Here is a 17,394-nt window from a genome sequence, read left to right on the forward strand (position 1 = left end):
ATACTATATAAAAATTCTGTGAAATCCAAACGTGGACAGTGAAATGCATATGTAATGTAAGTACAGCCAATCTTTAGCTACTGATATATGTGTTTATTTTCTTCTCCTCTTTAATGAGATAGGACTATGTTTGTGCCAAACTTGGATTTTAACCAAGTATTTCCCAGATTTTGAGATTCAAAATTTGGTTTCATCTTTGGCAAGGCCCATAAGGTATTCATTCATGCATGTATTCGTAATATGTTGGAGGATTTTATACCAGTTAATATCTTGGGAGAGCCAAGACTGTGCCATTTGGATTCTGCACGCTGTGGAGATTTTTATGAATGGCGAGTTCTCTACTTTTGTCAAGCTATCAATCCTGGCGTTAAGTAGAGTGTGGACAGGGAATGGTGAGGTCCACATGCTGTGGATGCTTGCGGACATTCCCACCTAATGTGGAAAAGCGTGAGTGTGATTTGAAAGAAATGCTCAGGATTTGAGCTATGCTTGCAGCTTCATAGGATTTCAATAGGTTATGAATTCCAAGACCACCTTCTAATTTATGCCTATAGAGAATGGAAGTTTTTATATAGGGTCTCTTATTCCTCCAGACATATCGAAGGAGATCTTTCTGAAATGCCTCTGAATGGTTTCTTGGGATGGCAATGGGTATGTTTTTAAAGCGATACAAAAGTCTGTAAAGTGTAATCATCTTCGTTGAGGTGATTCTGCCCAAGCAGGATATATAAATTTCCCCCATGAGAGCATTTTTGCTTTAAGTTGCATAAATAGGGGAGTATAGTGTTGATTATAAAGGAGATTATTACTAGACTAAAGTATTTTAATGTCATATCCTGCCATATGAATGTAAAGTTACTCTGAAGTGTTGCCTTTTCAGTGGGACTGAAGTGTAAGAGGAAGTCCTCCGTCTTATCTGGATTAGTTCTCAGACCAGAAGCCAGATCAAAAAGTGTTGGAACAATATTGGTAGGGAGTTGTGAGGTTTTATATTGTCAATAAGAGATTGCCGGCGAATGCACTACACTACACTGTGTAGACCTTTAATATAAAAAAATAGAGGGCAGGTGATAAAGGGCAAACTTGCCTAGTTCCTCTTTCTATTTTGAGGCTCTTCGATTCACAGCCTGCTGTTAAAATTGTAGCAGAGGGATTAGAGTTGAGGTTTTTTTGAATTATCAAAAAGTGCCCATTAAAGCCCACATTTTCTAATACTGCGTAGAGGAAGTTCCAACTGAGCCAATCGAAGGCCTTCTCCATGTCAACTGCTAGCAGTAGCATAGGAAGGCCTTTGGACTGCCACTGGTGTAAGATATTGCAGATTTTCTCACATTATTTGTTCCCTGCCTCGTAAAAAAAAGCCTACCTGATCTGTTTGAATTAGGCATGGTAATGTGTAATTCAATCTCCAGACCCATGACTTGCTCACCATCATCCACACCAATGTGCAGATCATAGTGCAAGTGGAAGATCAAAATACCTCAGAGGAAATGGGTTTGCTCAACGAGCACCGAATTGCGTTGCTATTGGACAACCATCTAATGTGAGTCGTATCAAATCGACTTACTCACCTAATATTTGCTACTTATATACTGCTGCACTTAGCTCCTGATTCACAGTTTTGTTTTTCCTCCTCTTACCTCTATGAGGTTCCTCAAGCATCAATGCTGATGTGGTGTTCAGGTCATGCTCTATTGTAAAACATGTGGAGGCATATATATGTGAATTGCTCAAGGGGCACTGGTTTAGTCCACCTGCTTAGATTACCCTCTTGACTGGCTGAAACTTCACCTACCGCCCTTAAAGGACAACTGTAGCTAGAGGAATATGGAGGCTGCATGTTATTTCCTTTTAAGCAATACCAGTTGCCTGGCTGATCCTCTACCTATAATACTTTTGGCCATAGACCCTGAACAAGCATATGCAGATTAGATGATTGTCAGATCTGACAAGATTAGCTGCATCTTGTTTCTGGTGTTATTCAAACACTACTGCAGCCAGATAGATCAGCAGGGCTGTCAGGCAACTGGACTTATTTAAAAGAAAAGAAAATATGGCAGCCTCCATAGCCTTCTTACTTCAGTTGTCCTTTAATGTGTAAGATAAGACAACTTCCACTCCTCCATGAACATTTTATGTCGTCTCACTTTTATTTCTCTTAATATAAGGTGAAGTGCATTCTGTCTCAATCCATCTTTTTACAGAAGACTTGTAAAAATAGAAATACCAGTAAGTGTAACCCTGTATTCTTCTTTAATTTTTACAGAAGGAGTTAATGTAATATCTGATGCTGTTGTTAAGTCTGTAAGCTGTCAGGATGGAAAGCTTCATATTTGCCTGAAGGATGGACGGAAGGTAATTAAGTGGTAAATGGCTTCTGAAATGGCCTTTCTTGTTTTACCCCTCATCTATAGCTATTCATCATATTGTATGTGTAATAAAAGCAGTAGAGTGTTGTACCGTGTTAGCCATGAGTAAAAGCAAGTTTTGAATCAGGATGATACCATTTAATGGCTAACTTAGAAATGGATAAACAGTGAGCTTTCGGCTTATAAAAAGCCTTCGTCGGACTGGTTCCTGACAAATACTGAAAAGCACAGCTTATATACACTGACATACAGAGGAGAAACATTCTTTAGCAAACATAAATGTAATTAGATGCCTCAAATGTTACTGAGGAGGCTTTCCCAGGCATCCTGGCTAAATTATCTTAAGCTTAGAATTAATGGTGCGTGTAACCAGCCCAGTTACAATTTGAATTCGGAATTTACGATGTCTCCCCATCTCCAGAGTCTGCTTTATGTCATGTTGAGGGAACTGTTGATCTTATCAATTTAGCCAGGATGCCTGGGAAAGCCTCCTCAGTAACAGTTGAGGCATCTAATTACATTTGTTTGCTAAAGAATGTTTCTCCTCTGTATGTCAGTGTATATAAGCTGTGTTTTTCAGTATTTGTCAGGAACAAGTCCGACGAAGGCTTTTTATAAGCCGAAAGCTCACTGTTTATCCATTTCTAAGTTAGCCAATAAATGGTATCATCCTGATTCAAAACTCCATTGTATGTGTACCACACTGTTGTAGAACTACTGAACATGCTTCAGCAAAAGGCTTATGCCTTGTTCCTGCCACAAACCTCAGCGAAGACGCTTGTAAACCTCACCCATGCCAAGGTATTAGAAGTAATGGGATTTATTCTAAAGTGAAAGTCCTAATTTCAACAACAAAAAAGCTCACCTCCCAGCAATCTGCTAGAATAGTTTCAATATTAACAGAAGGTTGGGGGTGCAGTGTCACCAAAGCAACCGAATGCAATAAAGCAGCACAGATAACAATAAGGAACAAAAATAACAATCGTAATTTAACCAGACTTATCAACAATCTCTTTATTACGCTCGGTTCACATTTGTTTTAAAAATGTATCCATGGCTCTGTTTTTGGGCCCGGACGAAAACCGGAGCCACGGATACAAATGATAAAAATAGCGGGCATCTTCACCCACTTCAAAAACGGATCTGTGGGCGATCCAGGAGATCCGCTTTTAAAAACTGAACGAAGGGTCCGGATTTGCCGGGGTTTCACAGACCCTGGATACACGCAGGGGTAGTGAAAACTACTGCAAAAACGGATCTCCCTCTACACACACCACTTTGGACACAGAAACTAATCAGTTTCCAGTGTCCCAGCCCTGTCTGTGGATGAGGAGGGGGCCGACATGCTGGAGGGGGTAGCAGCCAGAAAGGGGGGCAGCAGGCATAGTGGTGGGGAGGGGGTCAGACCCCCCCCCCCCTCCCTCACCTGAGTTCCCCCCTTCCCTACCCCCCCTCCCTACCCCTAGCCCCCCCCCCCTCCCCCCCAGTAGCTAGTTTCTTTTAAAATCAATCAGTGAGCGGGAACTCATCCATTTCCTTGCATTCTAACGCTTGCCGCTTCACTTCCTGCAATGCTGCCCTCTGTTCTTCAGTGGGCGGCATTTCAGGAAGTGCCGCGGCGAGCGGTGGAACACAGACGTGAGTTCGCCGCTCGCTGATGGATTGATTTTAAAAGAACTAGCAGGGGACATGGAAGGGGGCACCCAGGTGGGGGGGGGGTCCCTAAAGGTCCTAAAAATGCTTTCATGGAACTGGAAGATAAACTCATGGCAAGGACCCCCCCCCCCCCCCCCCCCAATATCAGATTTTCTAAAATCCTGCTAGTGCCACTTGCTTCAACAGAAAGGCAGCAGGACTTAGGGATCTTAAATAAGTGGATGAATACAGTGGTGTGAAAAACTATTTGCCCCCTTCCTGATTTCTTATTCTTTTGCATGTTTGTCACACTTAAATGTTTCTGCTCATCAAAAACCGTTAACTATTAGTCAACCTAATTGAACACAAAATGCAGTTTTAACCACCTTAGCGGTATGGACGAGCTCAGCTCGTCCATTACCGCCAGAGGGTGCCGCTCAGGCCCTGCTGGGCCGATTTTGATCAAATAAAGAGCAGCACACGCAGCCGGCACTTTGCCAGCCGCGTGTGCTGCCCGATCGCCGCCGCTCTGCGGCGATCCGCCGCGAGCAGCGGCGAAAGAGGGTCCCCCCAGCCGCCTGAGCCCTGCGCAGCCGGAACAAATAGTTCCGGCCAGCGCTAAGGGCTGGATCGGAGGCGGCAGACGTCAGGACGTCGGCTGACGTCCATGACGTCACTCCGCTCGTCGCTATGGCGACGATCTAAGCAAAACAAGGAAGGCCGCTCATTGCGGCCTTCCTTGTTTATTCTGGGCGCCGGAGGCGATCAGAAGAACGCCTCCGGAGCGCCATCTAGTGGGCTTTCATGCAGCCAACTTTCAGTTGGCTGCATGAAATAGTTTTTTTTTTATTTAAAAAAACCCTCATGCAGCTGCCCTGGCGATCTTAATAGAACGCCAGGGTGGTTAAATGATGGTTTTTATTATTTAGTGAGAAAAAAAACTCCAAATCTACATGGCCCTGTGTGAAAAAGTGATTGCCCCCCTTCTTAAAAAATAACTTAAATGTGGTTTATTACACCTGAGTTCAATTTCTGTAGTCACCCCCAGGCCTGATTACTGCCACACCTGTTTCAATCAAGAAATCACTTAAATAGGAGCTATCTGACACAGAGAAGTAGACCAAAAGCACCTCAAAAGCTAGACATCATGCCAAGATCCAAAGAAATTCAGGAACAAATGAGAACAAAAGTACTTTAATTGAAATCTATCAGTCTGGTAAAGGTTATAAAGCCATTTATAAAGCTTTGGGACTCCAGCAAACCACAGTGAGAGCCATTATCCACAAATGGCAAAAACATGAAACAGTGATGAACCTTCCCAGGAGTGGCCGGCCGACCAAAATTACCCCAAGAGCGCAGAGAAAACTCATCCGAGAGGCCACAAAAGACCCCAGGACAGCATCTAAAGAACTGCAGGCCTCACTTGCCTCAATTAACCACTTAAGGACCAGGGGTGATTTCGCTGATCTGTGCAGCGTGGGCTCTACAGCCCACAGCACAGATCAGCAAGGAGGCTGGGCGATCAGACTTACCCCCTTTTTTCCCCATCAGGGGGATGTCCTGCTGGGGGGGGTCTGATCGCCGCCGGCTCTGTTCGTTTGGCGGGGGGGGGCTCCTCAAAGCCCCCCTCCGCAGCGAATTTCCTCCTCCGTCCCCTTCCGTCCCTCCCCTTCCTCCTATGGGCAGCGCAGGACGGAGATCCGACCTGCGCCGCCTAGAGTCAATGCCGGCGAATCAGAATGCGGCGATCCCCGGCCAATCAGAGGCTGGGGATCGCCGATCTACGTCACGGCGCTGCTGCGCAGCAGCGCCGTGTGATTTAAACAGCGGGGAATTCTTCCCCGCATGTTTACATTATGCGTGCGAGCCGCGATCGGCGGCTCGCACACTGTTCACGGAGGCAGTCTCCGTGAACTAGCATGGAAAGGCCGCTCGATCGAGCGGCCGTTTCCATGCTATACCACTAACGACCCGCCGACGCCTATCGGCGTTAGGCGGTCGTTAAGTGGTTAAGGTCAGTGTTCACGACTCCACCATAAGAAAGAGACTGGGCAAAAACGGCCTGCATGGAAGATATCCAAGGCGCAAACCACTTTTAAGCAAAAAGCACATTAAGGCTCGTCTCAATTTTGCTAAAAAAAACATCTCAATGATTGCCAAGACTTTTGGGAAAATACCTTGTGGACCGACGAGACAAAAGTTGAACTTTTTGGGAGGTGCGTGTCCCGTTACATCTGGCGTAGAAGTAACACAGCATTTCAGCAGAAGAACATCATAGCAACAGTAAAATATGGTGGTGGTAGTGTGATGGTCTGGGGTTGTTTTGCTGCTTCAGGACCTGGAAGGCATGCTGTGATAGATGGAACCATGAATTCTACTGTCTGCCAAAAAATCCTGAAGGAGAATGTCCGGCCATCTGTTCGTCAACTCAAGCTGAAGCGATCCTGGGTGCTGCAGCAGGACAATGACCCAAAACACACCAGCAAATTCACCTCTGAATGGCTGAAGAAAAACAAAATGAAGACTATGGAGAGGTCTAGTCAAAGTCCTGACCTGAATCCTATTGAGATGTTGTGGCATGACCTTAAAAAGGCGGTTCATGCTAGAAAACCCTCAAATAAAGCTGAACTACAACAATTCTGCAAAGGTGAGTGGGCCAAAATTCCTCCAGAGCGCTGTAAAAGACTCGTTGCAAGTTATCGCAAATGCTTGATTGCAGTTATTGCTGCTAAGGGTGGCCCAACCAGTTATTAGGTTCAGGGGGCAATTTCTTTTTCACACAGGGCCATGTAGGTTTGGAGTTTTTTTTTATCACTAAATAATAAAAACCATCATTTAAAACTGCATTTTGTGTTCAATTATGTTATCTTTGACTAATAGCTAACGGTTTTTGATGAGCAGAAACATTTAAGTGTGACAAACATGCAAAAGAATAAGAAATCAGGAAGGGGGCAAATAGTTTTTCACACCACTGTAGTTGATGCTGAAGAAAAGAGTTTGGGCTCTTGGAGAACTAGGCCGCCGGACCAATCGAGGGATTAGTGCTGGTGTTCGAATTAGGGACCATCATCCTATAGTAAATCTGGCTGTTAAATTTGTTGCTCAGATATGTTTTTTTTTTTGTCCAGTTATATGTGCAAAACAGTTGCCACGTTGGTCAGTATTATTAATACTATTTATTATTTACATAGCGTCAACATCTTACGCATTGCTGTATAGGGTATATTGTCTTGTCTTTTAACTGTCCCTTGGGTCTCACAATCTAATCCCTACTATAGTCCTATGTCTTTGTATGAATCGCATTGTGTGTGTATCGTTGTCTAGGGCCAATTTAGGGGGAAGCCAATTAACTTATCTGTATGTTTTTGGGATGTGGTAGGAAACCGGATAGGAAATGCACGCAGACACGGGAAGAACATACAAACTCCATGCAGATAGTGCACTGGCTAGCATTCGAACCGTGGACTCAGAGCTACAAGGCGACAGCGCTAATCACTATACCATCATGCCACAGTACACAGTGTGTTGCACCAGGATTTTTTTCCTAAAAGAATATTCTGGTATAAGTCAGTGTACTAACCTACATGAGTACAGTATTGCGCATATACATGGAAGAAAAACTCATAGCTGAGTGACACAAAATATATAAATAGCACTTTTTTTCCTAAAAACCTGAGTAACTAAATGGTACCTTGAAATGTGATGAAACGTCCTCTGGCACACACACAGCAAATAGCAGAAAGCAGACTTCTCTGTGATAAAGAGAACGGGTCCAGGGACAGCAGGCAGATCCCCTCAGAGAGCAAGTGAACAGCAGGTTACAGTGAAAAAAATGAACCACGCTCAGCTATATGTTTGCCTTCCACGTGTATATATATATATATATATATATATATATATATATATATATATATATATATATATATATATATATATATATATATATACCCAATAACGGCATCATATGTTGGTCAGTACACTGTGCGTTATACCAGAACATCTTTCACTAACAAACTGCTGGTAGTGCGCACCGTGTACTGACCAACATTACCACTTCATATGCGTGGTAGGAAAACGTATAGCTGAGCATCAAAAAAAGCATTCTTGCAACACCTCTGCTTTTTGTATTGAGTATTATTTTCTGCGTTGCCACCTTTATTGCACATATAAAATATTTGAGGTGAACTGACATTTTGAAATTGAGGCTAAGCATGTGTGGGCTGGAGTCCTCATGCTTTCTGCATCCCTTGCTTACTGCTGTCTCCCTTTTGTCCCCTTTTGTCTATAAAAGGCCTTTTTACTGCGGGTGATTCAGCCAAGTAGCAAACTACTGCACATGCGCCAGTGGCTGGGTGGCCCATCGGTGCATCTTCTTGATTCCATTTGCTGCTACAAGTATTAATGCAGTGCACAACACTCACCACCACGGGAGTAACAATGTGACCAAGGAGGTGCACCAGCAGGACAGCACATGTGCAGTAGTATGTGACTTGGCCAACTCAAGCTCCCTTATGAGGCCTTTCATGGACAAATGGAGGAAGATGGCAGTGAACGTGGGAAGCAGAAAATATGATGACTCCTGCCCACAGCTTCCATTTGATCACACAATGCAGCTACCATTTGCCCCAATCTAATCAAAAGTTGCCCACAATATACCCACAGTGTAAAAACTCCATTTTGTATGTAGCCACCGCCCACCACACACAATGCCATATTCATTGTGGGTGGCGAGTGACAACATGTAAAATGGAGTTTTCACGCCAATTTACATCAATATACATGCTCACATCAAAGGCCCCGACAGCTCTGCACAAATTTTGCACACACTGTCACACAAATTTGAAATACCCTGTGGTACCTAGTGAATGCCCTCCAGTCTTTTTAATGCCTTCCAGCACTGGACCGCACACTTTTTAGCAGCATGAAGGCACATGGAGATTAACTCACTCCTCAGACCATTTTCTACATATAAATATATCATTCTAATGTATAATTAGATGGTTAGATGCTCATACGCTGTACGATTTCCCCCAGCAGATAACAATCACTGTGATCGAATCTGCCGATCGATGCCCCAACATGGCCACCAAATCGTAATTTTGATCTATTTCCAGTCCAGTCCAGTCCAAACCATTCTGAAATCTAATCAAAAGAATAGATCATTCTGACATCTATTTAAAATGTATGTGCAATATGTGACAGTATTAGATCCCTTTATTACCTTTACTCCATATTTTGGGCACGTCGGGTGGTAATCTGACCTCCTTAATATTTCTCAAAAGCTCAACCGATGACATGTTTATTGCTGTAGATACATTCTCTTCTTTATGGGTCAATGTACTCTAGCTTGGCAGAACAGTGCACTCTGGCTGTGTACACTCTTTAAAGTCAAGTTTATTAGTGGGTTCAAGCCCTTGCCAGTTAAGGTGGGCTAGGACATTTGTGTGTTAAATATGACACCTACAGGTTAAAGTTCTGTCCAAACCTATACCTCTCACCAATACATAATTCATATCCCACAAACCTTTTTTCACCAAATTAAATTGCACTACCCCTGTTCCATAAAAATTACATTGCCTCTCAAATAAAACATATTTCTTATTGGTTTGTGTTTGGAGGACATAACTAACCCTAACTACTAGTCTAGATTTCAGGCCCTGGGCAATATTATTTAGATACTGGTTTATTAAAAGGTAAATTCTTAAAGCATAAATCATTACATACTTGTACTTAAAAAAGTTTAAATGCTTTCATAACTTGAAAGGCACCTTGAAAGATAATACCTCGATCCAATCATAGCGTTTTTGAGGTTGAACTTGAGGTAAAATTTAAGTCCGTCCATCAGACCCTATGTAACTAAGTTATAGAGAACCAGAACCACCAGCATTTTTATTTACCATGTATTCCAGCGTATAAGACAACTTTTTAAACCCTGAAGATCTTTTGCAAAGTGGGCAGTCCTCTTATACATCAGGTGCGGGGTGTCGGTATTTGTGCCAGGCAGAGCTTACCAGGTGCAGCAGCCTTAGCGGAAAGGTCCGCTCGTGTCCTGGGTCCCCCTATGTCCACCACTGTCCCCCTGCATCATCCATGTCACCTGTGTTTGAAAAATCCATTTCAATTCAAAGCTGCAATACGATAGCATCTTGCAAGCAGCCGCTCGCATGGGTAACAGGGCAGCTTCCTGGTTCTGGGTCACCTGACTGGATGTGCGCTCCACAATTCAGTGTGTTCCATTTCCTACGCACATGTCACCAGTCAGGTGACCCGGAACCAGGAAGATGCCCTGTTACCCACGTGAGCAGCTGCTCGCAAGATGCTATCGTAGTGTAGCTTTCAATTGAAACTGATTTTTCATACACAGGGGACATGGATGATACAGGGGGACAGTGGCAGACATAGGGGGACCCAGGACAAGAGCGGACCTTTCCGCCAATGCTGCTGCACCTGGTAAGCTGTCTGGCACAAACACTGACAACCCCGCACCTGACAACCAGTTCTTAAAAAACACAGCCTGATCTCTTTTCCCCCTTCACTGGATGACTGCAGCACCCAGTAATATGTGATTTGTATAATTTTGATGTGCGGTACAAAAGGGTGTATACAGGGGTGGGCCAGGTGGCATGTTTTGAAGAGGGGTAGTCTTTTATATGCCGAGTATATCCCAAACTTTGTATTTTAACTGGAAAAGTTAGGGGGTCATCTTATATGCCCAGTCGTTTTATATGCCGGAATATGCAGTATTTATTTTTATTGGGCCTAAAGGAGCCCAAGACACCCAATGTGAGAAAGTACTGTAAAGTACAACTTTCCCTTCATAAAATATAAAATATTTACAAGTTTTATTTCTACATATGAGATATCCTAGAATACACTTTTTTTTTTTTTTACAAGCCCAGCTTATAGACCACAGGTGTCAAACTCCAGGCTTGGAGGGCCAGATCCATGCCAGTGTTTAGGATGGACTGAGTAAGAGAGCAATGTGTTCTACCTGATGGACCACACCTTTCCTGATTCACACCCATCAATTAATTTGAGCTGTGTCAAAAATGTATGAGGACCTCAGCCCTCGAAGGACTGGTTTTACTTCCCTGTCATAGATCAATATCCCAATCAATATTTTGCACTGTTGAAGGCCACACCCTGAAACATTTGTTTGCAAACTAACTTATATGTCGCTGTAAAATGAATAACATTGGGGTGTGCTTAAACCAGTGGTTCTGTCATGATGTGGTGTATTATGGGTATTTCTTTTCATTCTTGTTGAGTTGAAATTTGAATACATCTTCATTTTATATTTTTTTTAGTGTTATATATTTGTTTCCTGTTGCATTTTGACCGTATATTTGTGTAATATAGGTTCAGACTGATCATATTGTGGCAGCAGTTGGATTGGAGCCAAACACTGAACTGGCAAAGTCAGCAGGTCTTGAACTGGATGGAGATTTTGGAGGATTTAGGGTTAATGCAGAACTACAGGCCAGAAATAATATATGGGTGGTAAGTTATTCATCTTTGTGATAAAATAGTTCTTAATGGGCTCGTACACGCGCAGCTTAATGATACCCCCCACACGCTGTGTGCCAGTGGCACCCTGGGGGTATCACTAAGTTGTGCTAATGTATTAGCACGCGTAACAGTTTACTTGCACTGTGTTAGCGCGTTACCAATCATGAATCAAGCCCGAAGTGTGGTAATTAGTAACATAATACATTTTTTTTATTTGATAGGCAGGGGATGCTGCATGCTTCTATGACATTAAGCTTGGACGAAGACGTGTGGAACACCATGATCATGCAGTAGTGAGTGGAAGACTTGCTGGAGAAAACATGACTGGAGCAGCTAAACCATACTGGCACCAGTCCATGTTCTGGTAACGTGTTTGTTCTCTCTATTGCTGTCTCTCCCAATTTGTCTTTTCAGTCTCACTTTATTTCTCGAACCCATAATCTAGTGTTAGAATTTAGCTTCTTTATAATTTGCCAAGCAATACGTACATTGCTAATGTGTTTTTCTGTGAACATTTTAATTAAAAAGAAAGTAATAAAGTGTATCAATGTAATCATTCACAGACATAAGAAACTGGTTGAGAAAAGCAAAAGGTCACTTTAAAACAAGTAATCAAGGTTACAAAAAAAAAAACTTATCAGGTTGTGTCTACCAATCCTATTATAGTACCTATTATAAAAAGGCTTTGGAATGTAGGGATTGAGCATGCAAAACAGCCAGACCCACCATAATCACTCATTACCTATAGCATGTAGTCAGTGACCTCTAGGTTCCCTCATAACCATAGGGGATAATTTAGGTTCACTCTCTAGATACCATTGTGTTAGGCTACGGTAAGTGACCCTATAATTTGCTTTTCAATAGGTTTAGCTAGCGTGTCCATGAAGCTTTCCCCCAACCTCAAAAAGTATTATTTGAGAGTCTCATACTTTTGGAAGTTTCTGTCCAGGCAGTTGGAAAGACATTACATAATTTAAAGAGGAATCTTGCCAAAAGATAGTGGTGCAGGGGGAGTGCAGAAAAAAAATTAGAAGATCAAGAATTGATTGATACTTGCTGTGTCATTTGTTCATGTTATTTTAGTTACCTGTGAGCCTGCAGGTCATTTTTTTTCCTCCTATTGCTGGCAGGCATTAGAAAGCAGGACCTCACCAACTGTCCATATCTAAAAACACATCCACTTGCAATATGATAGGCTACAAGGTAGTGTATCAGCCACACAGCCTATTGGAGGAATGGGGAATATTTATTGTAGTAAAGGGGGTCTCTGCCACTGATTAGTAGGAAGTTTAGTTTTGCATTAAAGTTCCTATTTATACTTTAAATGAGTGTTGGCGGAAAAGAAGAGATCCAAATTTGATTAATTGTTTTCCTTGCCACTGCATATATAATCAATACAAGTTTCTTGCTATCCCTGGTTACCCTTGTTCCCTCTATCTCTGAAAGTCCAAACCATACCCAATCAGGGGTAAAAAGTAACTAGCTAAGTAGTTTATCTTAAAGGTTTTCTGTCTTCCACTTGTAGCAATAAATAAAGATGGCTTAAAAACGCACTATACACTGGGAAAATCAAAGTTTAGTGTCTAGAACACATACTTCACCTAAAGGAAACCTGCAGCAAGATTATAAAAAAAAAAATTACTGTATTTATTAAGCCTAGAAATGTAAGTCCTGATTTACTTCAAAAAAGTATAGGGGTCAACTTATACACAAGTCACGGGCAACACTGAGCACACTGAGTAATGTGTTGACTAATAGTGACATTCCCATTGGTAAGTGACCCTTGAAGGAAAGGAAATGTAAAAAAAAAAACCATGTCTGAAAGTCTTCGCCACAACAATTAACAAGGAAAGGGGCAGGGGGGAAATACTGGGCTGCCTAAAAGGGAGTGAATAATTGCAGCACTTGGGGGCCTGGAAGAGGTATTGGCTGCCCTTAAGGGACAGGAGGCGTTAATGGCTGCAATACTGTATGCAGTTCAGTCGTTAACCCTTTCTGGTCCCCAAGTGCAGCCATTAACTTGGCTGGGTAGACTTATACTTGCATCAAAAAATTCCAGCTTAAGAGGGTTGAATATTGGAGTTGACTTATATAAGAGGTCGACTTGTATTCGAGTATATACGGTACCTATGGAGAAGGAATCCAACAGGGCCTTTCTGGTTCTCTCTCTGTTCCCTCATTCCACCGCTGTCCTATTGAAATTGTGGTGAAATCCGTGCAGGACAAATATTGGTGGGAAAGAAGACTGTAATGTCAGTTAAAATTTTAGGTCTGTAAAAACGTATAGGTTCCAGCAGAACACCTTGAGCGGTAGCTCTATTCCCTTGACACCAAACAGAAAGAAAGGGATGTCCATCAATGAATGAAATACCTCTATTTCTACACATTAGAAGGCTTTTCTTTGCTAAACAGCAACTAGGCTGTCACTCGAAAGCTTTGTCAGGGAGATTTGGAGTCTTGGATTCAAACGTGGAAGATAAATCTACAGTATCTCATAAAATTAAGCACGGCTCTCCCATTTTGTACATATTTTATCATTTCATGGAACACCACTGAGGATATGACATTTTGATACAATCTAAATTAGTGTACAGCTTGTATAACTGTACATTTGCTATCCCATCAAAATAACTCAATACACAGCCATTAATGTCTAAATCCCTGGAAACAAAAGCGAGTACACCCTCAAGTGAGGAATGTCAGATTTGTGCCAAAGTGCATGGCTTTCACTAACGCTTCACAGTTTGCCACTGGAATCCTCTTCCACTCCTTCATGATGAAGCTGGTGGATTGTAGAGACCTTGCGCTCCTCCTCCTTCTATTTGAGTATGTCCCACACATGCTCAATAGGGTTTAAGTCTGCAGACTTACTTGGCCAATCCAGCATCTTTACCCAGAGGCGTAGCTAGGGTTTTCAGCACCCAGGGACAAAGACAGTTTTTGTGACAAAATGTGCATGGACACACATCATAATGTGGACGTGGTCATGGGTGGAAATGTACAAATGCTGTTTAGATAGCCAGATGTACCCCTTTCCTCCCCCTAATGATAGTGATATGTGCCCCCCTTCCCCCATTTAGATAGTCAAGTGCCCCTTACCTTGTTCAGATAGCCAGATGTGCCCCCCTTTAAATAGCCAAATGTGCCCCCCCCCCTTTAGATAGCCACATGTGCCCCCATCCTCTATTTAGATATCCAGGTGTCCCCCCCCCCCCCTATAGATACCCAGATGTGCCCCACTTTTTCTACTGCTGTTAACCCTTCTACACTCCTCTGCAGAGGGAGGGAGAGAAGCAGGGGCACTTCGCGCAGCCAGCGAGTGACTGTGCCGTGCCCTCTTACAATGCTGCGTCCGGGAACATGTGTCCCCCCCTTGCCCACTCATAGCTACGCCGCTGCCTTTACCCTCAGTTTCTTTAGCGAGGTAGTGGTCATCTTGGTGTTTAGGGTCGTTATCATCATTATCATATTGAAATACTGCCGTGTGACCCAGTTTCCAAAGGGATAAGATCATGCTCTGCTTCCGTATGTCACAGTACATGTTGGCAATCATGGTTCCCTCAGTGAACTACGCTCCCCAGTGCTGGCAGCACTTATGCAGTACTAAACCATGACACTCACACCATCATGTTTGACTGTAGGCAAGACACATTTGTATTTTCACTCCTCACCTGGTTGTCTCCACAAACACTTGACACCATCTGAACCAAATAGGTTTATCTTGGTCTCATCAGACCACAGAACATAGTTCCAATGCTTGTCTTGAGCAAACTGTTTTCAGGCTTTCTTGTGCATCAGCTTTAGAAGATACTTCCTTCTCGAGCAACAGCCATGCAGACCAATTTGATGCAGTGTGTTGCATATGTTTAGAGCACAGATAGGCAGACCACCTTACACCATTAACCGCTGCAGCAATGCCGCCAGTACTTTTAAGTCTATTTGCAAAAGACAAAACCCTGGATATAATTCTGAGCATGTGCACTCTGTTTCTTTGGTCAACCATGGTGAGGTCTGATCTGTGTGTAACCCTGCCCTGTTAAACCAGCTGAGCCTTGTAAAACTAGCGTGGCCCTGGGGAAGGAGAATGTCTAATTTGGCAGACATTCTTCACGAAGTGATGTACTCACTTTTGTTGCCAGCAGTTTAGGTATTAATGGCTGTGTGTTATTTTGATGGGACAGCACATTTACACTGTTCTACAACTTACAGACTGATTACTTTACATTGAATCAATGTATCATATCTTCTGTGTTGTTCCATGAAAAGATATAACAAAATGTTTACAAAATTGACATAAAATGTAAAGCTAAAATATTTTTATCTCTGCTATATGTTGGTTCTGTATAAATCAGTAATAATAATAGGAATACTAATAATATGCAGATTTCAGGGAAGGGGCTGTAGGGACAGATTCTGAGCAAGATCAACTTGACCAAAAGGCCTGAGGCCTATACACAAGCAAGAAGTTAATTCATAAAATATACAAACAGCTATGTATTAAAATATCAAAACTTTATTCATAGGGAAAGAGAAGGATTAAAAAACATACAAAGTTCTAAAAATAAAGAACTCATCCCAGCAAGGACACAAGGGGGCAACCAATGGACACTTTTTTAGCACAATATTTGAGCCACACAGTGAGCAAGGTGGATTGTTATGAGGCGCTATTTCCAAACATACACAGATAATTTTATTTTTATATAGGATGAAGGACTGGTCAATATTATTTAATCCAGATTCCGGACAATCCTGCTCAACTGTGCAGACAGAAGGTGGCAATAGTGCATAGAAAGCTGTTAATAGTAATTGCTTGTGGGATTTAACCACACAGAAATTTCTGTTAGTGTTCCATCAACCCAATCACAGTTGTAGGATAATGCAGGCAGTTGACATAGAAAGCACAAAAACAAAGCAGAACAGTTTAAGATGATTCATGCAATGCATTGCAAGCAGGCAAATGTTATGCACCATAAATGTTCCATCAACCCAATCACAGTTGCAGGATGGCCTAAGCAGTATAGCAGTGAGTGGTAGATGCACCAAAAGAGTTCCTTCAACCCAATTGCAGTTGTAGGATAAGTTGAAATATTTACAAATGCATCAATCAATCAATTCATCAAGCAAGCAAGCAAGCAATCAACCAATCAATCCAAACATCAGCTTAGGATCCCTCCTAGTTTGCATGTCACATCCAAATTGCATCCATATGGAGATATAATAGGCATATGAGCAAAGTCCTGAGAGTATATTTAACACCCGTTTTATACTTCTTAGGTAATCTAGGTGGTGTGCTTTTTAGGGTCTTAAAGTCAGATCCAAGGTATTTCCTAGTGTGCCAGGAAGAGGTCCCTATAGTGCCAACCGGTTTTGCTGGTCAATCCAGCATCATCAGGGGGGTATAGCGGGTGTCTTGCTGTCAAGAATATACCAGAACACTGTGGTGGAGGCACCCAGGATATTAGGTGGACCTAAAGCTATATGCTGTATATGTACGTTAAACGTAAGAAGAGGTAATCACTTACCTCTCTAGATCATATGACACCAGCATTTTAAGGAAAAGTCTTTATTTACACAAAACCGGTATGACAAAACGTTTCATTAGTACTTGCCTGCTTCCTGAGGTTAATTTAAAGAGTTGTGCCTTTATATGAAGTAGCAGTGAGTGTGAGCTCCTCTGTCGCAACTCAGAGGGGCCTAGCAACCGCCGGAGCCCCAAATTACCCTTACGCGCCCCGCGCAGCATTACATTGCTGCAATGGGGCGCCTGGTCTCGGTGCTGAGCACCGTTTGCCAAAACAACCTGCTTTTGTCTTGGTTACCCTGGGAGGAGCATGTGACGTAATAATTTAAAAGGAATATGCTCATGAAAGCCCAGGTTTAT

At 42.6% G+C, this 17,394-nt stretch overlaps 1 protein-coding gene across 1 annotated transcript in view; it reads left to right on the forward strand.

Annotated features, from left to right (window-relative positions):
• The window catches only part of AIFM1 (apoptosis inducing factor mitochondria associated 1), a 200,237-nt gene that overhangs the window by 155,752 nt on the left and 27,091 nt on the right, over positions 1-17,394 (forward strand). The window contains exons 13-15 of the mRNA XM_068248075.1: positions 2,267-2,355; positions 11,364-11,504; positions 11,735-11,877. Of these exons, the coding sequence (XP_068104176.1) occupies positions 2,267-2,355; positions 11,364-11,504; positions 11,735-11,877 (373 nt within the window). The remainder of the gene's footprint in view (positions 1-2,266; positions 2,356-11,363; positions 11,505-11,734; positions 11,878-17,394) is intronic.

This window comes from Hyperolius riggenbachi, chromosome 8 (assembly GCF_040937935.1).
Source record: "Hyperolius riggenbachi isolate aHypRig1 chromosome 8, aHypRig1.pri, whole genome shotgun sequence".
Lineage (NCBI taxonomy): Eukaryota > Metazoa > Chordata > Amphibia > Anura > Hyperoliidae > Hyperolius > Hyperolius riggenbachi.